The following is a 25,011-nucleotide window of genomic DNA, read 5'->3' as shown; positions in this document are numbered from 1 at the left end:
CAAGCATGGGAAGAGCACTTGTCCCTCCAGGTGTTGTGTGGTTGGCACAGCCCAGGAGGACACTGGAGCAGCTGCCACCAAGAATCAAGAGTGACCTCCTTGCAGGGGACAATGCCAGCTACTGCATCATCAGAACCCATGGTATCCATGCTCACCCAGAATGGCTACAGCATCCTCTCTCAGAGAATAATCCTCCACCCCAGGAAGGTTTGCTATAGTAACTTGCTAAGCTGACTGCAGGAGATGTGCATTATAGAGCATTCACTCCCAGCCTGTGCCTTACAACATGCACAAAATCTGCAGCATTCATACAGCAGTGAGTTCAGAGACCTGTGGTCCAAACTAAGGCCAGGACAGAGTATCTAAGGTAACCCCACCAGATGTCAACATCCCAAGGAGGAACCACTGTGAACTGCATGATCTGCAGATCCTCACCAAGGTTTCTCCCCCTAGAACAATCACAGCCAACTCCAGATTATTTGAGAGGATGCTGAGCTGCCATCCAGCTGGCTGCCTCCATCTATTTTCTGTTGGTACTGAGGCGACAGAGTAGACAGCAGATAGAGGGATGTGTCAGTTAGCCTTATGTCTCTGGGACAGCACATCTGAGATAACCCACTGAGGGAAGCAAAGGTTTGAATCACAGTTTCAGATAATTCAGGCCGGGGTCTGCCGGCTTCTTTCTTTTGGGCCTGAGGCAGGGCAAGCTTTCTACATTGAAATACACTTACAAGAGGCTCATCCTGGAACATGGGCAGGTGGATAAAGTGCTGGTCTCATATGCATGAGGATTTGAGTTATATTCCCTGATACATAAGTAAAACAGGTTAGTGTGGTAGCATGAACATGTGATCCCAGCTCTGGGGTGGATTCCTGGGACTTCCTAGCTAGTGAACCTTGGCAATCAATGAATTCCAGGTCTATGCAGAGACCTTATCCTAAAACCAAGGTGGATGAGGAATGGCAGTTTAAGTTGACCTCTGACCTTCATATGGATGTGCACATGGATGCACACATACACATTCACAAATACAGAGAACCACATAAAGTAAACATTCAAGGAGAAAGAGAAAAGGGCTGGGGAGGTAGCTTAGTGGTGGAATGCTGGCTTGGCTTATATATGTGAAGTTTAGGGTCCCCAGAACCATGAGACTAAAGAGATAACCCCCAGGATGGTAGAAAATGTCTGCAGCTCAGTCATCTGTGCATGGAATTCTTATAACTCAAACAGCTGGATAACAAAGCCATCCTTCACACCACCAGGAAGGCTGTATGGTTCCTCAGCTGTTACATTAGTGTGTCCTCATAGCCAGGATGGGTATGGGTCAGCAGGGACCAAAGCTGTGGTGATGATGAGGATGAACACCATCCAGCTGGACTGGATCACACTCCTGGATTGACTGAGCATTGACTAGTGTCTGGCCCTAGGATTCTATACAGTAGGCAGTCAACACCGGAGGACACCTCAGCAAGAACTGATGAAGATGCAACAAGTCTTAGGTATGAAGGACAGAGCAACAGTCGTGACCTTTGTGGTCTCTGTGGTGATCTCAGTGCAAGATCCTACCCAGCCAAGTTTCCAACTTGTGAAGAGAAATTAAGGAAAAACTTAGAGCTGGGTTGGTGGTGCATGCCTTTAATCCCAGCCCTCGGAAGGCAGGGGCAGGCAGATAGATATCTGAGTTTGGGGCCAGCCTGATCTACAGAGCAAGTTCCATGATAGCTAAGCTTAGGCAGTGGAGGAAATCATGGGAAACAAAGCTGGTGAAGATGTAATTGAAGGAGGGGGCCATGTTCCAGCCCCAGCAGCAGAACTTGGCAGCATCAGCCATGTGGTTCCAGCTTTAGAGTCAAGAATAGAAGAAAGGTGTTATGGAACCTTCCTCTGCAACTAAGGAAAGATACTGAGACCAGGCATGTCTCAGGGTATCCCTGAATGGAGGCCCAGAGAAGCTATTGCATGAAGCTGTGAAGTTGAAGCCTGGATTGCCTTGGATACCCTAAGATGATGTAGTATTAATGTAACATCTTAATTTTTTGGCTAAATCCAAATATTGTATTTGCAACCTAATATTGTTTAAGAATCTGCAGAGCTGTCCATAACCTGCTACTTTGGGAGTTGTAAAATATACTCCTTTCCCCCAAGCTTTGCGAGTCCATGGCTGCCCTCAGGGCACTAAAGGGCAGGAGGAAGCTCAGAACTGGGAATGGGCAGCAGAGCAGTAGTGGTAGAAGCCCCGGAGGGGCCTGGGGTCCTCGGAATACCCGAGTGACATTGTCTCCCTTCTGTGCTGGAGAATGCTGCCAACAAGGGGCTGTCTTAGCACAGGGTGTCCTCCAATACCCTCTTTGAGTCAGGGATGCAGAAGAGGAAGACTTCAAGAGCACAGTGGATTATTTGCTCAAGAATGAATCTGTAGTACTGATTTGAAGTATTCAAAAGGGCCTCAATTCTGAGACAGCAGCATTAAGAGGAAGTTCAGTGAGTGATACAGGAAGTGCCATGAGTAAGGGTGGATGAAGTAAGTTCCTTTCTGGAAGTGAGATTTTTGTTGCTTGGTCAAATGCCACACATGGCTGTGGTGGGGAGAGAGGAGGGGAGTCCTTTGTGGCTCTACACAGAAGAATCGCAGTTCAGTATCTTCTTAGGGAAGCTGAGGCAAGGTGATCCCATGGGGCAACCATTTTCTCTTCCTGAAAATGGAGATTTAGAGATGTAGTGTTGTCGGGCTCCTCCAGGGGTGTGCCTGAATGAAGGCAACATTCAGGACAGCATTGGATACTCGTGATTTAGCCTAGATGCATGAGTCCAGGAAAGAGGACGAGGCTTTCCCAGGGTGAAGGAGAGCAAGACTCATCCTCAGGGACAGAGACAGCAGAATGGCAATGCTAAATGGGGTGCATTCACTTTGGAATGGGTCTCGGACCTGAAGGCAAGTGGGGAGGAGAATGAGAGGCCTGGTTCAGAAGGAGGAAGGGATGAGGTGCCGAGTGGCCAGCGGGATACAATCCAGAGCTCCAAGGAGGATGAATGATTCAAATCTCAGTGTCGTCCACATAGAAGCAGATGCAGAATGGAACGGGGCTCTCCCAGAGAGCCAGAAATGCTGGGATTCTGCACCTTGTGGACTCAACACCGAATCTTCAGATTCTAAAGCTTCTTCTCCCCACACATGGCTCTTCTAGAATGAACAGTGCAGGGGCTGAGGTGGACCTTTGTCTCCACCCCCGAGGCAGCATCGCCAGTCCCAGACAATGGCACTGTCAAGCTTCTCACTCACAGGATCTCAGGTGTTTCTCACCATGAAATTAATGATTTCAGAGAACATAAAGACTCTCCCTGGGGCAAAGACAACTCTTCACTTATTTCCATAAGAAGGCGGCTGGGAGCATGATCTTCATGAGACCCCCCCCCACCGAAGATAAGAGGATGGAAACTATCCTTGCCCTCTGGAGCAACTGGACAGCTTTAGTTTTCAGAAAACAAATAAGGGAAATGCTCTCTGAGGAAATAGAATCTTCAGTTTTTCTGAAGAAATATCTCCTTCAGAAATGCATAAAAACTCAATGCATTGTTACTCTGTTACTCAACAATTCTACCCTTAGGAATATAACCTCAAACTACTGAAAATGTGCACCTATGAAACATGTACATGAAGGTTTACAGCAGTGTGTTGCTAATAGTAAAAAAGTTAAAACAACTCAAATAGCTATCAAATACTGGAGAGAAATAAAATGTGGCTTATTCATACAATAGAATATTATTAAGACATAAAAATGAATGAGAAACTGACAGATTAAATGACTTTGGTGAACCTTCATAATTTCATTTGTAGATCTTTCCATTTCTAACATATAAATACATTTGGGGTTATAAATTATAAATGTACTGCCTCCTGTCAACATTGTATACTTCTATTTGATGATTTCTGTGTCAAACATTATATGGAAATGTTTCCAAGTATTTTCTGTATTAACTGTGAATGAATAGAACAAAATAAATTGCCTGTGAGGGAAAAAAAAATCTAACTAAAAAAAAAAAACTCAATGCAGCAGGATTGATGGCCAATGGCCTGAACCTTCTCAGTATGAGATTCAGCTGTGCCTAGGATTACATAATTGTTTTCAATACTTGGGAACACACTAACACTATTTCATTGTTTAATGTGCCCTCATAATGGCCTCTTATATTCTGAGAGTTTGAGTTCTCTTTCTGACTTAAAACTATGAAGGTTTTGTTTGGTCTTGTCTTTGTCTTTGAGACAGGATCTTATGTATCACTGGCTAGACTTGAACTCACCATGTAGCTGAGAGTGAACTTGAATTCTTCCTCCTGCCTCCGTCTTCCAAATTCCAGGATTACAGTTTTTTATTTTGTTGAGACAGGATCTTCCTCATGGAACCCTGGTGGGCATGAAGTAGCTATGTAGACCAAGCTGGCTTCCAACTTGGAGGTAATCCCCTGTCTCTGCTTCCAAGTGCTGGGAATGATAAGCATGTATCACTATATCCAGCTTAAAAGCTGTGTTTTGAATAGGTCAAAATCTTTCTCCACGATAGAGCAGGACATTCGATGTCATCCTCTGGCCCCTGAAGCTCACTAGTGTGTGTTATCTTTTTCTTTTGTTTCTGCAATTTCAAGTGATGCTGCAATGACTATCCTCCTGTGCATATCAATTCTTACCTGTAAGTACGCCTAGGATAAATCCCAAGACAAAAAAATAGCAAACAATGCCCCTGTGGAGTCTGTGACCTCCACAGCCACAGGTTTTTGCCCTGACTTACAGTACCAGGTATGACAATTTCCTCCTGTGGAGAGGACCTTAAATTCTATCAGAAAGCAATTGACTGCATTCATAACAGCTGTGTTTCTATTGCAATGGCCAGTACATCTTTTCATCATTGCTATGACGTACAGGGACCATGGCTAAGTCCAATTCTCCCATAGCAGTTTTCACAGCACCTTCCAACACTATGAAAGCCTGCCAGCAGGAAGAGCTTCCAGTTCAGTCCCAGCTTGACTCTCCATGACCCGTGCCAAACCATGCAGTGTCTACAGAAATAGAGATGTGCCATCTAGCTCTGGCATGCAACCAACAGCACTGGCAATAACTGTTATGGTTTGTTAGACCTCAGGCCTCCCTGGACAACAGCCCATTGGAAGGCAGTCCACTCCTGTCACTGGGAGTTTTGTTAAACAAGCTTGTGGTTTCTGGGAGAGCCTTTGCCCATTCATATAGGGTACCTCTGTTTAATCCTTAATGGCTGTCTTTACTAGTCTCTAAGACACTCAGGATAGTCATACACACACACACACACACACACACACACACACACACACACACACACATAACTTTTTAGAAACAGTGGGAAGGACCTCTGAAAATCTACCATCATCCATTCCATGCAATTACCAGTTGGTCTTGGGTGGCTAAGGGGAAGTGGCTAAGGGGATGCAAAAACAGAAGTGTTAGCAAGGTCCAAGGCAACATGAAAGGAGCCCATCATTTGCATCAATTATTTCTCAAAGGGTAGTCATGTGCCCCCTCACCATGTTGGGTACAGCAGCATGGTGGGGGGCACATGACTACCCAATCTAGCCCTCTATAGATCGCTGTCGTTTTCTGTGAATCACCTGACCTCCTCATGCTGACAGGCTGCAGTTGTGGTACAGCCACTGGAGATTTCCCTACTCTTGATGGTCGCACCAGTGCTGGCTTGCACAGCTTGGCCTGGAGAAAGCCCCAGGCTGCTCTATAGTTGGCTGTCCATGCCCCTGGAGTCAGCTCCTTGGTTTTGATAGACTCCATGCCAGCACTGTGGCCCTTGTCTTCCTATTAGCCACACCTGGTTTCTGAAAGAGACCTGGGCTTGGGGATTCTCTACCCCATGTATACATTTTTCCAGGGAAGAACTGTGCAGCTTGTACTCTGTGGGGGATGATTGCCCACCTTGGGCCAGACTTAATTTTTTCACCTGTCTTTTTTTTTTTTTTTTTTTTAACTACAGTGTCTTCTGTGAACTGCCCCATAGCCTTTTTTTTGTCTTCACTATCCTGCTCCCATCCCCTTGGATAGGTGGCATTGTGAATCCTATAAGTTTCAGAAATATTCTGAGTCTTGTGAGTTGTTTTAATTCTCATCTTTACTTTATCCTACATGATAATTGACAGCTGACTTCAAAGCAAAGTTTGCAGACTTCAAATAGGAATCCTCAAAAGATTTAATCAGCTCCACAAATCTACAAAAAGATTTAACCAGCTTCTCCCCTTCCCAGTGACACATATGTCATTCCTTTTGAGGCAATGGGGACAAGAACATCCAATACCTGCCATTCAAAACATGGTTACCTCACCAGCAACCTCAAATTCACTGGGGCCTTGTGGGAAACATAAGTCTCCAGTCTCACCTCAGAGCTGTTGAATCAAAATCTACTTTTGAGCAAGCCCCACAGGACATTTGTGTGCAGTCACGTTTGAGAACCACCAGCATTTCAAACAGATGAAACAGAAAAGCCAAGGCTTTGTGAGAAAACACACCTGAATACTCGCTCTGCTGCATTCTACCTGGGTAACCTTGTCCACATCTCCCAATTTTTATGATCCTCAACTATGAAAGGGAGAAATAGCATTAGTTTGAATCAGCCTTCTATGCGTGTTATTTCTCTACATATTATTTCATTTATATCACTACAGTTCACCTAGACATTCATCTATCAGTTTGACTACTCATCTATTTAAATTTCCACAGATTCCATCTGCATGACACTGGTTGTGATATATTTTGAATATCATACCAGAATCTATCCATCCACTTCTCTATGCATCCAACTGACCACTCTTTTACCCAGTCACAACTGACTGCATTATTCACTTCATCTTGATAATTCATTTTCATTCCTCCCATCACTCATTCATCCAAGGACGTATTTAGTACACGTTTATAGGATGCCCATTACAGAAAATCCATTGTGCCAGGTACATCAGGGGCCATGAGGTGAATTGCAATGACTCTCATGGAGCTCATGGTTCGACAGACAGAGAAGAGTGGACATTAAGGGGATTGTTACCCAAGGGACTTACTTCTGCATCTGGTGAGAGATAACCTGACAGGAAGCTTCACAGAGAAGGAAACACACATCCGCACAGGATCTTGAAGAATGTGTGGAATTCACATCTTTAGAGATGGGGGGCATTCTGGGCTGTTTCAAACAGTCTGAGCCAAGGCCAAGAGGGGAAAGGTACTGGACATGCGGGACACCTGTGGGATCAGTGCAGCAATGGAAGGAAGGTGGGGGACAAGGCTGGACAGAGAGCTTAGGATGGCACCAAGGGGGCAGGAAATTAGATTTAGAGGAATTGGATTTTTATCTTGTATTTGGCAGGAAACTGTGAAGAAACTCAAGGAATAGAATGCTTAAGAAAATGAGAGACAGGCCGGGCGGTGGTGGTGCTGTGTGCTGTGTGCTTTAATCACAACACTTTGGAGGGGGGGGGATCTCTGTGAGTTTGAGGCCATCGTGTCTCTGGGAAGTAGTGAATTCTAAGACAATTGTCACTGTGGAGCCGGCTCCTCTGAAGCAGGTGGAGATGAGCTGAGGTTCCTATGGCCTATTTGTCAGACCTCAGTTTTCTTATTTTTCAAATGGGAATAACACTCTCTCCCTCTTTAGGGTTTGATAAGAAATACAGATTTGCCAGTTGTAACGGGACATACCTTTAGTCCCAGCACTCAGGAGGCAGAGGCAGGGGGATCTCTGTGAGTTCGAGGCCAGGTGGGTTTGTATAGTAATTTCCAGACTAGCAGAACTCCACAGTGAGACCCTCTAGAAAATTACCTATGCCTAGAGCCAGCACGTAAGAATTTCACCGTGAATGTAGTGCGCGTGTGTGAGCGTGCTTCAACGTGAGTCCCACGAATATCCGTAGGTGCACACTTGAGCGATACTTAATAGGATGGAGTGAACTCTCTTTCCCTGTGTCTAAAGGTCTGTTCTCGAGCCAGAAAAATGGCTCAATAGGCAAAAGTACTTGTCACACAAGCCTGAAAACCCGAGTTCCATCCCCGAAACCTCAAAAAGCCTCACGTTTCTACAATCCTAGCACTCCTGAGACAAGATAGGGGTGGAGCTGGAAGACTCTGTTGGACGCGCTGGGCCTGGAGTCCTGTGTGCAGTGGTAGTCACCGGAGACCCTGCACAACAACAAGGTGGGTGGTGACAACCGACTCTCAAAAGTTGTCCTCTGACTTCCACATCTTTGCTGTGACTGGTGAGTACGTGCGCGCGTGTGTGCATGCGCGCGCACACCCACCCCCACACCCACAATCTGTTGTTTTTTAAGAAAGAAAAAATTGCTTTCTGTCTGGACATGGTGGCTTGCATCTATAATTCAGCTCTCAGGAGGCAGAGTCAGGCAGATGGAGAGTTTGGGGGCACCTTAGGTGGGTGGCATCTCATGGCCCTGTCTCAAAACAACAAGGACAATAAAATCTATTTTCTCATCTGTGAGTTGGGAACACCAGTGTCGGCCTTCTCCGCTGAGACGTGCATTGCTTTGCTAGGATGACAGGGTCGAAGATAGCTGGGGCCTGAGTGACTGAGACCCATGGCTGCTGCACACACAGCGTAGCAGGGCTCTCTCGCCCTAAGGGAGCAACCAGGGACAACCAGCACCTGCCACTGCCTTCTCCCAAATGGCCACTAGAGGGCCTGCGAGGCTGGCTGATCACTCCAAGCCAGGCAAGAGTGGAAACAGCCAGCCTGCTTTATTGAGAGACGCGAGTTTTTTGTTTTCTGTCCGGTGCCCTCCCTGCTCCTCTATTTATGACCCTTCCTGTTTCCACACACACTGCCCAGACTTTCTGGAGGGAGGGAGTTCATGCTCTGTAACTCAGGGTCCTGGGGTTGTTTACAGTGCTACTCAAAGTGAAGGTCATAGTGCCCCCCTCTCGTCTCCGTCCGCCCCTCCCCCGGAAGAAAAACCTGTGAGGGACCGGAAAAGATCTTCCAGTGCAGGGGTTGGGTCCTGGACTTTCCTGTCCCCTGAATCAGAATCACCTAGGATTGGTGTGGGACCTGCTTTTCAAACAAGATCCCCCCAGCAGTGCACACCGAAGGTGGGGAACCTTTGGACACGAACTCAACAAGTAGCGTTAACATGTGGTAGGTGGTGAGTCACCTGCCACTGGAGACCTTCAAACAGAGGATCGAGGACACAGGCGCCACATTTCCCGAGTGACTTCTCACTGTCAGTCAGCACAGGAGCTTCCATTTGCTGCAGGGAGTGGGGCTGGGGTGCAAGTGGGGGCTGATGTCGGAGATCTACCTTTTACCTCTGAAGAACACGTGATTCACCACAGCTGCTGTAGTGTCCTGGTTGAGGTTCTCATTTTAGGCCCAGAACCTCCCCTGGGTCTGCTTCTGTGTGTACATGGCCACACATGTCTGGCCTCCCTTCAGGTCCTGAGTGGTCTGGGGGCCCAGGCCAATAAGCTCATGTTGGCCAGCATGAAAAACAGCTGGGAGGTCCACTCTGGCAGCTGGATCAGCAAATCACACACCCAGTCCGGACCTCAGCTTCAGCACTATGGAGAGGCTGAAGTCTCCGTCAACCAGGGGCTGAGCTCTCCTGGCTGCTGTGGTCTCCAGGGGAAGTGTGGCCAAGGCCAAGGAGATGCTGGCCGGAGAGAGGAGAATGTTTTCTCCTGGAGCAGGAAGGGCCAGCTTCCTCTAGTAGCTGAAAGCAAAGTCTATGTTGCTCACAGAGACTTTGTGGCAGGGCAGAGCAGGCCTGGACGAGCCATCCTGGGGGCAAAGGTCCATGGCATCGGAAGCTCCTTGCTCAACCAGGGCCAGCGAGGCACAGCCGTGAGTGCAGTGATCGACGGTTCCCCCATCCCCCATGTTCCTTGCTCTGAAAGCAGCGGTGGTCTGGAAGACAGCTCCAATGGCAAGAACACATAGGCTTCCCAGAGCAGGTGCTCTGGGCCAGGCTCTGTACCAGTGCTTCCTGGGTGTCCTCTGGTGACCTCACCTAGCCCTCCCGGGGACGGTGTTCTTCTATCTTGATTCCACAGATGAGCAGATGGGAAAGCTAAGTGGGGCCATTAAACTAAGGAAGAGGTGGGAGTGGAGGCTGGACTTGATCCCAGGTGGAGCAGGGCATCAAGGGAGGTGGGAGACATTCTGTCTGGAACACACACACACACACACACACACACACACACACACACACACACACACACATCTGCTGGGAGTGCCCTGGGGTCAGAGTGTACCCAAGACTTGACTCTATGGGCCACTAGGGTGCTCATGCCTCCTCCATGCCTGTCCCCGGGTTTGGGAGTGGCTAAGTCCTCTGCAGTTCTCCTGACCCAAGAGGAACTCCCACTGACATTTGTCCGAATCACAGGGGGCGGGTAGGGGGGTGTCTCATCTGGTGGCTCTAGTTCCTCTACCAGTGGATCCTGGTTCCACCTGACCCCAGATATCGGGCCTCTTCTCCTGCCCCAGGACCTTGGCATTGGCTGTCAGCTGCGTAGCGCCCAGGTTCTGAGGCCATTTGCACAGCTCAGCTGCTCACTTCCTTGAACTCTCTGCTCCTCTGGAGCTGCCCCCCTGCCCCCCCCCCCCGTTTGTTTTTCCTACATGCTGCTGGAATGCTATGCCCTGTTGGTTTAGCTTCCCCAGCAAGAAGTTAACTTCACAGGGAGGTATTCTGCTGCCTCATACACTGCTTATTTCCCAGTGCTTGGCATTGAATGGATGCAGATATCCCAGCTGGTTCATGCCCTCAACCTTGAGGACCTTATCCTGGGGATCCAGGCCCCTGCCTCAGATCACAGGCATCTCCCTGACCCATCTCTGTCTCCCACTGTGATGAACTACTTTCCTCTGCTCACTCTGTGTTTGGGTTAATCATTAGCAGAATTTATCATCATGCCACCACATGCCCTGATGTCATTTCCCCATGTGGCCTTGGACAGTCTGAAACTTTTTGAACTCCAGTTCAGTGTCTGTGAAGGAGGAGTCAAGAGAAGGCCCACCTTCCAGGAGGCTGAGCCTGCTGGGAAGCCTCTCCTCAGCAAAGCCTCCTCCATGAAGAGGACCAGCCTGTTCCCTTCTGCGCATGCCCAGCTGCCTTGGTGAATGTCCTGGTTTGCTGATAAGACCGAGGCTTCATTCTCACTATAGTTAACATTCGTATGTTCATCATACATGCACGCATGCATTCACTCACACATTCATGCATTCACTGTTGCTGTGAATGAGGACTTGAACTGTATGCAGAGGATAGGCTATGGGCCATAGCTGCTGGCCTGGTGGCTTGGGTCTGGGAGGTGGCGGCAGACACCATGGAGACTGTGGTGGTACAGTACCTGCTGTACGGCTAGGCTGATGACAGGCCATCTCTAGTCCAGTGTCCTGCCCAGCAGTCCTAGTCTCTTACGTCACTGTGTCTTGTTGGTAAGGGTTCTGATTGTGGTCGATGCATTCTCCAAGGTCCCCCATCCTCAGAACTTTTGAGCTGAACCTGCCTCATGCAGTGAAGGGCAGTGAAAAGATGTTCCGTCCCCCACTGAGCCCCTCCTTAAACGGATCACCAGCAGGCAGGGCAGGAAGCATAGCAGCCTGTATCTTCTCACCCAGTTGCCTAATGCAGGAAAGGAAATCTACGGACTACTGATAATGAATCTATGTATTGGGGGATTATATGGGGTATCAACTCACTGATAGTCAATATGGCAATTCTAGTGCCAGATTTCCTGGAAGGCTGGGATCCGGTCCCACACTGTTTCATGCCGCTTGGCCCAGGTCCCATGTACATGCTCCTCAGGTCTTAAGCTGGCCAAAAGGCCACCCTCTGGGGGTTGGTACCCCGACGTCATAGGTGGAGTGAATACCCAGTATGTTTCCCCTTTTTGTCTAAATGAAGTTCTAAACCTAACACAAAACTACACCTGACTGACAGCTAGCTGCTCCAGGGTTGGAGGTGGCAGAGGGCTGATCAGCGCTCTGGGGTTGGGGAGGCAAAGGGAGGGTCCTGAGAGAAGACAGCAGAGGCATGGGGGGTGGGGAGCTTCAGAAGGCTGCAGAGGAGGAGCCGCTCTGCTAGAAGAGAGGAAGGAAAGGGGCGGAGCCTCGCAGGATATGGCATATGCTGGAGGTCCCCAGGCGGGGTGAGTCTACATCGCTGCCCCCACCTTCCACTGCCCATGGTGTACAGTAGAAGGAGTGCATCCCTCCCTGCGCGCGTGCGTGCGTGCGTGCGTGCGTGCGTGCGTGCGTGCGTGCGTGCGTGTGTGTGTGTGTGTATGTGTGTAGGAGAGTGAGTTGTGTTAGGCTGTGTCATGATCAGCAAGCTGATTGGGCAGCCCTGGCCCCACATTCCCTTGAAATGAGACTCAACAAATCAACGTGGCCCTGGCACAGGAGTTGGTCCTTGCAGGGAGGACAATGGCAGGCTAGACTTTGGCATGTGCACAGGTTGAGCAGAAGTCACACATGGCTCAGTGTCCCACAGCACAAAGATATACAGGACAGCAGCCCTGCCCTGTCCATTCAGACGACAAGTGGGGAGCATGGGTACTTTTGGAACAGAGTGAGAGTTTAGGATAAGGCCCAGAACCACCTCTTATTTGCTGTTTAATACTCTCTTGAGCCTCAGTTTCTCCTCCTGCCCTCCTTTCCGCTCCAGGCTTGCCATGAAGGTTATATCTAGTGACACATGAAGGTCACTGGGCCACTAGGAAATACAGAGTGCCACCTTCCTCCAGTGTCCATTTCTGCACATTGTTGATGCCTGCTGCTCATGCCTGGAACAGACACACACGAGTCCCTGTTCTCTCCAGGGAGCTCCATGATTATTTAAAGCATGTCCTAATGGCTGATCCATGCAGACTCTGGTGTTTTTAGCGCTGTGATGGTGGGTGATGGAAAACAACCAGTCAGCAGGATTTGACACTCAGATGCTTTAGAAATGTGAGTATGCCCTTTGAGGAAGAGGATTTGCTAAACCTTAGCAACTGCATCCCTGGTCCTTCCTCAGCTGGCTCGGGGCCAAGGATGGCGTACAAGTGACTGGCTGACTAAGTGTAGGGGAAAGTCTACGAGCCAGGAGTCCTTCTCCAGCCCTCTTGCTATGGTTTTATTTGTGACCAGTTGTTCTGGCTCTTCCTGCAAGCAGCACCCACACAGTCTGCCCAAGTCCCAACAGCCTCTACTTTCTCTTGGAGACATGTGGGTTTGCCATGAGAGTCCTGTATCCATTCCTTTCTTTGCTTCTGTTTACCGCACCTTGAAGGGCTCATGTTCTAGGCCTAGGGACAAGCCCAGATGGTCCCCTGTTGAAATCAGACTTGCACAGAACTCGAAGGAACATGAACACCCTTACACCCATCAGCAGATTCCAACATTTGAACACACGGCACACACACACACACACACACACACACACACACACACCTTTCCCCCTCTGGAATGTTTGAAGTGAATTCTACACCTTCTTGTTTTCTAAGAATTTTTCCCTCCCCACCATGTAGACTCATGTGACACAGAAGCAGGCATTCTGAAGTATCTGGCATGGTGGCAGTTAGTTCCGTGAGCTCCCAATGCTGTGCAGCTCTTAGATATGAAGGGAGATGGAGAGGGTTAGGTTTCCAAGCACTGGCCTTTCCTCAAACAACAAATATCCTCAAAGTGTTTGCCAGCGACAGCAAAGCCAGAAGGCACACCAAGGACGACAGTAAGATGTCACTAATTATGTCAGAATCCTCATGAGATGGCTTTGCCTTTCTGGGGAGGGCATTGGAGCGCGAAATCAGAGCCTAACAAATACTCAGAAAACTCCCTCACACTGAGTCACCCCGGCCCTCTTCTCACATTTCCGCTTTGACACAGTGCCTCACTTGGCTGCCCTGATTAAACTCACCATCAGAGAGCTCCTCCTTGGCCCCAAAGAAGGAGCAGATGGAATGACAGGAAAATGCCCTCCTCTGTCTCCTCACTGTGGGAGGGCAAAGCCAGTGAACTGGCAAGGAGGGGCCACAGCTGGAAAAGTCCCCCCCAGCAGGCCTGGGGAGGGCACAGAGGAGCACTGCTCTCCACCCCCAAAGACCCTGGGTGGAATCTGCTCCCCCCAACCCGCCCTGGCCCCCCACTTCACTGAAGTTCCAGGGAACAAAGACACAGCAGCTGGGCCTTCCCTCTGCCTGTCCTGTCCTTTCCCATCACTGGAGCTCAGAAAACCTCCCCTCAGGTCTCACATTTCCTTCCTGCCTGGGCCTGGTACAGTTTTTATCCACCAACATGACTTTCCAGTTGGTCTAGCTTCAAACTATTCTAGTCACTACTGAATGGATTCCAGAGCCATGGATGAGTCACCCCCATCGGCCCTCTCCATAGCTCCCGACAATCCTACATACCATCATTAATTCCTTTTCTGGATGAGGAACATGTAAGGGTAACTCCATCCAGACGTGTGGCTCCCCAAGGGGGTAACCACTGGGAACTGCCTGATCCTCACTAAAATTTCTGCTCCTAAAGCCATCACAGGCAGACTCCAGAGCCTTCTGAGAGGATGACCATGGATTGACACTTTGAGAAGGGTGTGTGAGCTAGCCTTTTGTCACCAGGACAGCGCATCTGAGATAACCCACTGAAGGAAGCAAAGGTTTGGTTTGATCACAGTTTCAGAAAGGGCAGGCCGGGGTCTGCTGGATTCTCTGCTTTGGGCCTGAGGTGAGTCAAGCTTTGTGCATCTAAAGACACTATCAAGAGTCTGGGGGCTGGGGACAAGACCCGGTGGGCAAAGTGCTGGTCTCACATGCATGAGGATCTGAGACATATTCCCTGAAATAGAAGCAAAAAAGCCCAAAGTAATATGAACTTATGATCCCAACTCTGGGGAGGTAGAAACAGGAGGATTCCTGGGAGTCCCTGGCCAGCCACCCTAGGCAATTTGGTGACTTCCAGGCCTATGAAGAAACCCTGTTCTAAAAACCAAATGGACGGCACCTGAAAATGAATGACAGCTGAGGTTGACCTTTGACCTCCCTATGGATACGCACATGGATGCACACATATATATTCACAAACACATAGACACACATTAAATAGCTATTCAAGAATATCTTAGTCAAGGTTCTGCTGTTGTGAAGAGACACCATGACCACAGCAGCTCCCATAAAGGAAAACATTTAATTGGGGCTTGTTTACAGTTTCAGAAGTTTAGTCCATTGTCAGCATGGTGGCATGCCAGTAGACATGGTGCTGGAGAAGGAGCTGAGAGTTCTACATCAGGATCTGCAGGCAGCATCTGTAGGCCGAAATAGCCACTGGGCCTAGTTTGGGCTTTCCAAACCCCAAAGCCCACTGCCAGTGACAAAGTTTCTCTAATAAGGCCCTACTTCCTAATCCTTTCAAATGCTGCTACTCCCTAAGCATTTAAATATACGGCCCTCTGGGGCCATTCTTATTCAAACCACCACAAAAGAGAAAGAAAGTAAGAGCTGGGGTGGAGTTTGGTGGTAGAATGCTGCCTTGCCTTGAATATGCAAAGTTCTGGGTCCCAGTACTGTGAGACTGAGGAGAGGACACACCAGAAATGTCTGCACCTCAGGCATCTGTCCCTAGAATTCTAAAGAACTCAATCAAGTCGGATGACAAAGCCACCACTCACACCCACTAGTCAGGAAGACCATACCTTCCTAAAGGTGCCTATCATGCAAGAAGCCATGGATTTTATCCCCCATATCACACACACACACAAATCACCAAATACATAAATGTGAGCTGATGAATTCATTAAAAATGTAAATTAGTGTCTTTGCGGGGAGGTAGAATTCAAAGCCTTCTTACACAGCCAGTAGGAACGGAGGAAGGGGTGACATCTTTGGAAAGGTTGACAGTCCCATAATGCAGCTCTTCCACTGTAGGTATGTATGTCCTCAAAGGAATAGGAACTAAGGACTTAACAGGTGCTGCAGCCAGTCCCCATGACGGTTCTTCATCATCAACTCAAGGGCCTACCCACCAATGAATGGATGAGCAGCCTGCTCTAGCCACACACTGTTAGTATGCCAGACAAAGAAAGGAGGTGCCATTTCCTGTGGCAGTGTGAGCGAGCCCACCCTTGAGCTCAGTGGAAGCCAGACACAGCAGGGTCTGTGTGATGTGAGTCCATCACAGAGCATGCAATACGCAGAACATGGGAATTAATATGCATGCGGAGTGTAGCGATTGTCAGGAGCTATGGAGAGGGCCGATGGGGGTGACTCATCCATGGCTCTGGAATCCATTCAGTAGTGACTGAAATAGTTTGAAGCTAGACCAACTGGAAAGTCATGTTGGTGGATAAAAACTATACCAGGCCCAGGCAGGAAGGAAATGTGAGACCTGAGGGGAGGTTTTCTGAGCTCCAGTGATGGGAAAGGCCAGGACAGGCAGAGGGAAGGCCCAGCTGCTGTGTCTTTGTTCCCTGGAACTTCAGTGAAGTGGGGGGCCAGGGCGGGGTCGGGGGGAGCAGATTTTACCCAGAGTCTTTGGGAGTGGAGAGCAGTGCTCCTCTGTGCCCTCCCCAGGCCTGCTGGGGGGGGACTTTTCCAGCTGTGGCCCCTCCTTGCCAGTTCACTGGCTTTGCCCTCCCACAGTGAGGAGACAGGGGAGGGCATTTTCCTGTCATTTCATCTGCTCCTTCTTTGGGGCCGAGGAGGGGCTCTCTGATGGTGAGTTTAATCAGGGCAGCCAAGTGAGGCACTGTGTCAAAGCAGAAATGTAAGAAGAGGGCCGGGGTGACTCAGTGGGAGGGAGTTTTCTGAGTATTTGTTAGGCTCTGAGTTCGAGCTCCAATGCCCTCCCCAGAAAGGCAAACCCATCTCATGAGGATTCTGACACAATTAGTGACATTTCACTGTCGTCCTTGGTGTGCCTTTTGGCTTTGCTGTCACTGGCAAACACTTTGAGGGATTTTTGTTGTTTGAGGAAAGGCCAGTGCTTGGAAACCTAACCCTCTCCAGCTCCCTTCATATCCAAGAGCTGCACAGCATTGGGAGCTCACGGAACTAACTGCCACCATGCCAGATACTTCAGAATGCCTGCTTCTGTGTCACATGAGTCTATATAGTAGGGGAGAGGAAAAATTCTTAGAAAACAAGAAGGTGTAGAATTCACTTCAAAACATTCCAGAGGGGGAAAGGTGTGTGTGTGTGTGTGTGTGTGTGTGTGTGTGTGTGTGTGTGTGTGTGTGTGTGTGTACAGATGGATATGTATATATGAACATATATATGTACACACATGAATACCATGTGTTGAAAATGAACGAATCTGCTGGTGGGTATAAGGATGTTCATATAACTTCTAGTTCGGTACAAATCTGATTTTAACAAGGGGGCATTTGGGCTCCATCCTAGGCCTTGACCACAAGCCCTTTGAGCTGCAATAAGCATGTGAGTTAGAGGTCCATCACAGGAGTCACAGACTGTGAGTGATAATCTCTACTACCCTGTGGTCACTAGAGGCCACACCCCTGCCAATAGGAGTTGAGTGAACACGGCCTGGACACTTACGTGCAGTTATACGTTTATTGATCCTTTGCTCCAGGCCCTGCATTTTGCATGAGGAAGGTGGACGTGTCCATCTGTTGGGTGAGGTTGGTCAGTGGAGAACCTAGAAAAAGACTCCTGTGCCCTAAGTAGGTGTACTGGGGGAAAGGAGCTGGTCTAACCAACGGACTCCATCAGCTGCAGGAAAGAGTGCTCCAACACTGTGCCAGATATGGGCAGGGTCAGGAGCCCCTGCAAGGGACACAGGAAGAGGCAGAGTTTGAGGCAGGAACTGGGCACACAGTGATTCCAGATGTTGGAAGAAGACTCCAGGAGGCAGGTGCCCTTCTCAGTGCTGGGACTGAGGTTCACATGATTGACCTATAAGTTTGCATACTCCTATCCAGCCTGTGGAAGCTGAAGGCAGACATCACCAGAGCCTAGATAGGGACTGAGCCTATCTGCCAGGGCCCAGGCTTTTGGGTACAGGCAGATAAAGGAATGGAAGTAAGAGGGCAATGAAGACAGAATTCAGGCTCAGGAACATGAACTAGTGGTGCCAGGAGGATTTGGAGCCTGACACTAACTGTCCATAGTCCCCTGTGCATGTGGGAGTCATATAGTTAGTCACTGTCACTGTCCAGTCCAGGCATGCCACAGCCAACCAGAGCATGGAAACCAAAATGCACATAGAGATCCACATACAGGCTCCCAGGAAGAAGGCTCACCACTTGGGAAGTTCTAGCCTCTTTTGGGGTTTGTGATCTTGGCCAAAAAGAGTGGAGTCTGAGTATTTGTGTCAAAGATAATCATCAGGAATGGCCTGTCAAAACTCAAAATAAATGGGTCCAATTTTGCAGACATGAGGGTGAATTTGACTCCTGTGGCAGCAGCTGCTTCTGTGCCTGTCTCAGCCACGTCCAGCACAGCCTTGTGGACCACCTGTAAGAGAAAGACATCACTCACTGGAGACCAGGGAGGGCAGGAGAGGAGATCCCTGGAGCAAGCATCCACTGCTGGCCTCGGCTGCTGGTGAAGTTGTTTGTTCCTACCATGAGCTCTAACCCTGGTGTTTCCAAGTCTCTGCTAAGGGTGTGAGATGAGGCATGGCCTGGGTCTGCTCAGTCTCTGGGAATCTGTGTTGTCCTCAAACCCATCCTCAAACTGGAGGATGGGAGTAGGAAACTCCAGTCCTCACTCCATAGGCAACTTCTCAGGAGACCCAGAGGGAAAAAGCCAGGGTGCTGGCAGCCAGTGTGGGCTTCAGCATCCCTCCTGCTCCAGTCTCCTTGGGACATACATCAGGAATGCACAGCGCATGGCTTCTCATTACCAGATTGCCATGCCCTGCTGGTACAGATCTGAGCTCAGGCCTCAGAGTGGGCAGTGGACAGAACACCAGACATTGCCAGACTCTGCATCTGGGAAGGTAGTGTGGGGTTCCTAAGGCATCTTCTCCCCTATTCTTAATCTTTTCATCTCAACTGCCATTCATTCCTTGATGATTTCCTTTACTGCTACTGTTCTGTGTGCTCGTCAAGAAGAACTGGCCAGCTCTGCAGTGAAAAAGCTGAGGCTGAAGTACATTTGCCCTGCAGCAGATTGTGGTTGGTATCTGTACTATAACACAGGTTGGTGCCTATGATGGTCTAACACCAAGCACTGGGCTCCTGGGAGAGATTTTGTTCAGGGTGTAGACAGGGGACTGGCTGCATGGTATCCAGCAGGAGTGTCTAGGCTGTAATCCAGCTCTCCCAGGATGAGGGAATCTCAGAAATGCAGGCATTCTCACACATTTGCCATTCCCCACACATCACTTGGCCTTCACCACCCACATTCAGGCACCAAGGCAAACTTACCTGAGAGACTCTCAGGTCCTTGGCCCCTGTGATCCCAGACAGGTCAGCCTGTGTGGAAAAGACTTCCCTGATGCCCAGCTGTGGAAGGATGTTCTCCAGGCTGTAGTCACTGGAGATGGAGAACTTGGGCATGTAGAGCTCGTCAATCATCCTGAAAATGAAATAGAGAAATGTAAGAGTCCCTGGGCTCTTATCAACCCGTTTTATAGCTGGGGGACCAGAGACAGCCCTCTCACTGGAGCACAGCCCTCTTTCTATCCATGCCTAGAACATCTGATTTTCCTCTTCCTAATGCATTAATTATTCATCAGTGCCTGAGAGTGTTTACATGGGTCAGGCAATGAAGCTTGGTATTTCCTGTTCTTCTGAGGAGAATGGTTTCCTCCAAGATCCACAAAATGGAGCCCTTCCCTTGACCTGTAGACCCTCAGACATCTCCTAATGACACTACTATATTAAATTCCACTCTGCATCTGACTCCAGCTTTCCTAATCCTTGAACACTCTCCTCAATCTCACCCCTCTTCACCTTTTAACTAATCAAATAATGATTAGTTATACTTTCATGTCACCATTCTCTCTTCCTCAATTACAAGAGGAGCCCTCAAGGGTGAGAAATTTTGTGCTGAGTCTCTGATATACTCTCAGGGTCTAAATCAGAGCACAGGACATAGTAGGTCTTCAAGTCATTATTCCATGAATGGTGAATGAATGAGTGATGAGGGGGTGAGATGGCTACACAGGGCAAAGCTTATTCTCGGAGCTGATCTCATCTCAACCTCACTTCCCTCTGCCTTCCAAACCCATTCAAGATTCCCTGTAATTACAGCCTGTTAGATACAGAGGAATCCTCAGCAGAGGGAAATTCACCCCCACTCTGCCTGACCCTGTTGCCTCTCTAATCATTACATTGGGTGCTAGTGAGACTCTGAGGGACGTGGACACTGGGCCATGGTGGACAACAAGATGGGGAGCCAAGCCACCTCTGGTTCCTGTGGATACTCACCTGGGCCTCAGAGAGTCCTTCCACTTCCTCAGGGTCTCTGGTTGTAAGCTGGCTTCCACCTGCTGCATCCTGCCCTGGTCAGGGAGGATGAACAGGGTGCTGGCATTCCCTGTGTACTTCAGCTCCACCACAGAGCAGGACAGATCCTCATCCCGGAAGTAGGGTGTGGTCAGATCCTCAATTTCCATCATGGGCACCCTCACAGTCCTCCTCTTGCCCAAATAGAACTTGGCCTCAAAAGTATTGTCAGGGTCAAAGGGCATCTTCCATTTTCCTAAAGATGAACAGGTAATCAGTTTGTAACATCACTTGAGAGACCCCACCTCTGTCCCATTTCTGTCCAGCTCCTGTGTTGTGACAGCCATCAATCCAACTTCAACAACACAGAGTGTCCTTTAGGTTGCATAGTCTGGATCGGGGAAAAACAACAACAACAACAAAAAAAAAAAACAAAAAACAAAACAAAACAAAAAAAACCTTGTAGGTGGACAAGTTCCTAGAGATGAGAAGAGACTCCAAGCTTGGTTTGGAAAGGGGAACCTCAAACCAAAGCCTGGCTACTTGAGCTCCCCAGCAAGTGTTAGGGTTCTGGGCATGGAATGTGTAACAGACAGATGAGATTAAAAGTCAGGAGACTAGAGCCTGGCAAGTGTTGAGGATCCCTTCTTCCTCAGGAGGAGCCATGTCTAGAAGGCAATGTCTTGTGAGACAGGTTTTTAGGGAAAACAGGACAAGAGAGACTGTGTTCTCCCACACTGTGAGCAGTCCATGGTCCCATAGAGTAACAAGCAGTCCATGGTCCCATGTGAGTAACAAGTCCTCAGCTCACACATGGGCTATGGCCACCTCTACAAATCACAGATATCCCGATCAGACTTATCCTGGATCCCTACAGAACTTGGTACTGAAACAATTTCTTGGGCTTGGAATCTAGCAGCCTAACCATGCATCCCCACCTCACAGCCAATCAGCATTGGAGCTTCTGTCCTGAGGCTAGAGAGCCATGCCCAGCCATCCTTCAGGCCATCACTCTGCTTCTGCCATTCCCAGCCCACAGCAGCTCTGCAGCCATCCTGTCCTCCTGTCCTCCTGTCCTCCTGTCCTCTGTCCTCCTAGACTCTTTTTCTGTCCACGGCCACCTTGAGTTTTTGTCCATTGCCTCAGATCCTGCCCTCCCTCTGCCCTGCACTATCCTTAATTCAACCCAGATCTGATTACATCATGACTTCTCTCAGATACCAAGTTCTGGGCTGTCTCCTAACTCCCTGGTCTCTGTCAGGCAGGGTGTTGTGGGTATGAGCTCTGGAAGTCCCCCCATTACCTTTACCGATTACATCTCAGGCTGAGTCTCCCAACTCTCTTGTACCTAACTCTCATCAGACTCACTGGCCCTGGAGCGTGTCTTGGGCATACTAACCTTCAGGATGTTTGGGCGAGCAATTTTACAAAAGCAAAATTCCATGAGGCAGCCATACCCTAAACACAGAACACTGCCTGGCTGACACCTCCCTCTCGTTAGTGTCTGCTCCTGCATCCCTGCTTTTCCGTGTCCAGGCCCAGCTCATTACCAAAATGGCACAAGGGAGAGTCCTGAACAGGAATTGCCCTCAGGGCTCTTCAGTAGGTATGGGACATGCTACTTTCACCATAAGATGGGTAATCAGGCTCCTTAGGTCAAGAAGTCCCCAGCCCTCGTGAAGTCTCCTAGAGGCAGAGGTTCTCCAGCAGGGATGGACACCTTCTACAGGAGCAGATTAGTAATTCTGGACAAGGCAGACTATGGGACCTCGTCTCTGCAGGGAGCAGCCCTGGCTTCTCCCAACTCAGGTAGGACTGGACATGCAACCTATGCATTCTGCTAGTTTATAAGTTTAAGTCACAGCCAAAAGGAGGCCTCTTAGACTGAGAGCTCAGGAGTTCTGTGCAGTATGTGCCAGGAACCACAACTATATCCAAAAAAATCCTAGGGGAGAAGTAGGGCCTGTGTATAGAAAGAAAGGAGGCACCCATGTCTCCAGGCTTGTGAGAACCACCTTTCCAGTGGTCAGCATAAGGATACAAGGTTCCCAGTCACCATTCTTTCTCTCTACTCCCCAAACAGTGAACAGTCTCACCTTTAAAGTAGATGTAGTTCACCAGCACCATTACTGTCCTCACATCCAGATCTGAGATCAGTTCCTTGATCTTCCCCTGGGTCTGTTTGCTTACATAGTCATTGATGTTCTTTATGGCCTCATGAGGCTGCTGGAAGTCAGCTGTGGAGGCCTCAGCCTGGTACAGCGCCCTTGCCTTCTCCTTGAACTCTGCCAGGATCTGCAGGCGCTTTTCAACAAACATCATGCTGCCTATGCTGATATTCACCTGGTCTCCTGGCTGGGTGAGCATGTGGAGGAGGTGCCCAAAGCCCCGGTGGATGTCTGCCTCGGGGGTCTCTGTGAGACTGAACTTGAGACCTCCTAGAATCTCTTCCAGGGTTTTGCTCCTTGCTCCCAGGGACAGGATGGCCAAGGCAGCTGAGATGCTGAGTGGAGAGAAGACAACATTTTTATTTGGATTCTTCAAAGCCAACTCTTTGTAGAGACTGAAGGCGAAGTCAGTGTTGATGGAGGCCAGTGTCAGACTGTCCATTTGTGTCCCATTGTTTAGGTCTTCATGGACTTCAGTGTCCCTTCTCAATGTGCCATCTGATTGACAGAGGACAACAGGGCAGATCCCCACTATCAAGAGTCCCAGAGCTACACGGAGGGCCATCTTCTCTGCTCTCCAGGCTGAAAAGTAAAGATCCTTTGAGTCTGGGAGGGCCAGGTGGTGTCCTGACCACCTCCTTGTCCTCCCACAGGGCTGCGCTGTGTCCCTGCTCTGCTGCCCCTTGCTGCCTCTGGGACCTTGCATGGGAGGTGCTCTGACCACTCAGATGGCAGTCCCACATCATGTGCTCCTGTTATCAGCACTGGAGGAAGCATTGAAGTAGCTCAGTCTCCTCACAGAGAACCAAGACCCAGAGAGGGGAATGGACACACCAGGTCCACAGAGAGGCCAGAAGAGGAGTGGAGGGATGGGACGAGCCCTGTCTGATCAGTTTGTCTCCTCTTATTCTCTACTGCAGAATTCATTAGAAGGCTGGGGACCCTCTTCCTTTGCACTCACCCCCCTACCACCCTGTAGGCAGAACTTAGGGTCCTTGGAGTAGTTGCTAGCACAGGCCCTAAATTTGCCTCTTGATGACAAGTCTGGGAAATCTCAAGGCCCTTGACAGAATCTGATGCATGAAGCTGGACGTGGGGAGGAATAATTGAGAGGCAGCAACAGAGACATCTGGTGTCATGCCAGAGCCTTGGCACCCCCAGAACAGGTCATGGCAGGACAAACAGAGTAAGGTTCTTTCTGTCCTGCCAGGGAACCACATGTTGCTTTGAACCTCAGGTTTGAAAGGGGCAAGAAAGTGGAAGTGGAGAGGCAGGGAGATGGGAGGAGGGAGAGCTAGAGAAAGGAGGAGGAGCCAAGGGGGAGGCAGAGGGGAGAGAAGACCAGAAGAGTGTAGGAAGTGACTGGAGGGAGCAGGGGAGGGAGGTGCTGGAGCTGAGCCACACGTCCCCAGGGATGTGACATGCCTGCAGAGGAGCCAGGGACCTCAGAAAGCTGGCTGCTGTATTTACTTTCAGACTGATGCAAGCATTTCTTTGGCAAAGCACTGAGCAATGTTTTGTGCCAGGTTAGTTTCCAGTGGAAAGGGGCTGCAAGGTGTGCACAGCAGGAGACCTGGCTCAGGGGCTGAGCTCTTGCCTTCTTTGCTTCCCTAGTTGAGAGTGAGGCAGATCTGCTCAGCCATGGATCTATGAGGGAAGTGGGGTCCCTGACCCCCAGACAACTCCTGCCAGCTGTAAGCATGGCAGGGCTGCCACCTCCTCCAGACGGACTCTGCAGCTCTCCTGCCCCCCCCCCCCCCAGCTATGATAGCAGCACCCAGGCTAGACCAGGTCTCATTACTTCCTCCCTGTGGAGGGTCAGAAGGAACAGGCTCCATTAACTCTCCAGGAGCATAGCCCATGGCACCCACATCTTCATACACATAAAGACCCAGATTGGAAAGGAGATTCATACGCACCCCAGAAATATCCCCTGATTCCAACCCAGTGCCCCAGGAATAATTCATCATCCCTCCTTCAAACCAACACTTTAGGTCACTGCCAGTACCTCACAGTCCTAGGAAGGTTCTAACTCTGTCCCCAGAAGGTAGGAATCCTGGGTATTACCTGCAGAGCTGATGCCTGCTGCCATCGTCTATGACAGCTCAGTTCCAATGTTCGGGTGGCTGCCTGCCTGGTGTGTTGTTCTCCCTCGCACACTAATGCTTATTTATCCCCACTGGGGACTCCTCCCTCTTCTTAGGAAATGCTAGCACGGACAAGCTGTTCTCTGTGCTCAGACTGGAAATGGGCAGACAGAACGATTTCTGGTAATGTTGCATTTAGAGGCTTCTGGTAGCAGATCCTTCTGACGAGAAATTGCCCAAAGTATTCTAAAAAGACTACCCGATATTCTGGGCATGTCAGAAGCAAACAGAGTGTGCACAATCCCTGTCCCACTTGTCACCAGATAGGGCTGCA

The 25,011-nt window shown here is 49.4% G+C and overlaps 1 protein-coding gene across 2 annotated transcripts; it reads right to left on the bottom strand.

The window, feature by feature from the left end:
• Positions 1 to 17,565: 17,565 nt before the first annotated feature.
• Positions 17,566 to 24,799, bottom strand: LOC102916027 (serine protease inhibitor A3N-like). 2 transcript variants are annotated; one of them, XM_006990928.4, is made up of 5 exons: positions 24,658 to 24,799; positions 22,519 to 23,172; positions 20,405 to 20,678; positions 19,400 to 19,550; positions 17,566 to 18,482 (listed from the first exon to the last, which is right to left on the bottom strand). In XM_006990928.4, the coding sequence occupies exons 1-5, from the start codon at positions 24,680 to 24,682 to the stop codon at positions 18,282 to 18,284; spliced, it is 1,305 nt and encodes a 434-aa protein (XP_006990990.2). In that variant the 5' UTR covers positions 24,683 to 24,799; the 3' UTR covers positions 17,566 to 18,281. The 2 variants fall into 2 exon arrangements, with proteins under 2 accessions (XP_006990990.2, XP_076407420.1); XM_076551305.1 differs by having other exon boundaries at positions 24,599 to 24,732.
• Positions 24,800 to 25,011: the final 212 nt, after the last annotated feature.

The sequence above is a fragment of the Peromyscus maniculatus genome, chromosome 14 (assembly GCF_049852395.1).
Source record: "Peromyscus maniculatus bairdii isolate BWxNUB_F1_BW_parent chromosome 14, HU_Pman_BW_mat_3.1, whole genome shotgun sequence".
NCBI lineage: Eukaryota > Metazoa > Chordata > Mammalia > Rodentia > Cricetidae > Peromyscus > Peromyscus maniculatus.
This window is presented reverse-complemented; position numbering and strand designations above follow the sequence as displayed.

What these genes read in the sequence shown, in the direction of transcription:
- LOC102916027 (XM_006990928.4), bottom strand. Translation starts at nt 24,682, where the DNA reads ATGGCAGCAGGCATCAGCTCTGCAG. An exon ending in AGCAGGCATCAGCTCTGCAG is followed by an intron (nt 23,173 to 24,657) that starts GTAATACCCAGG and finishes TTTACTTTTCAG; the next exon opens with CCTGGAGAGCAGAGAAGATG. An exon ending in GAACTACATCTACTTTAAAG is followed by an intron (nt 20,679 to 22,518) that starts GTGAGACTGTTC and finishes GTTCATCTTTAG; the next exon opens with GAAAATGGAAGATGCCCTTT.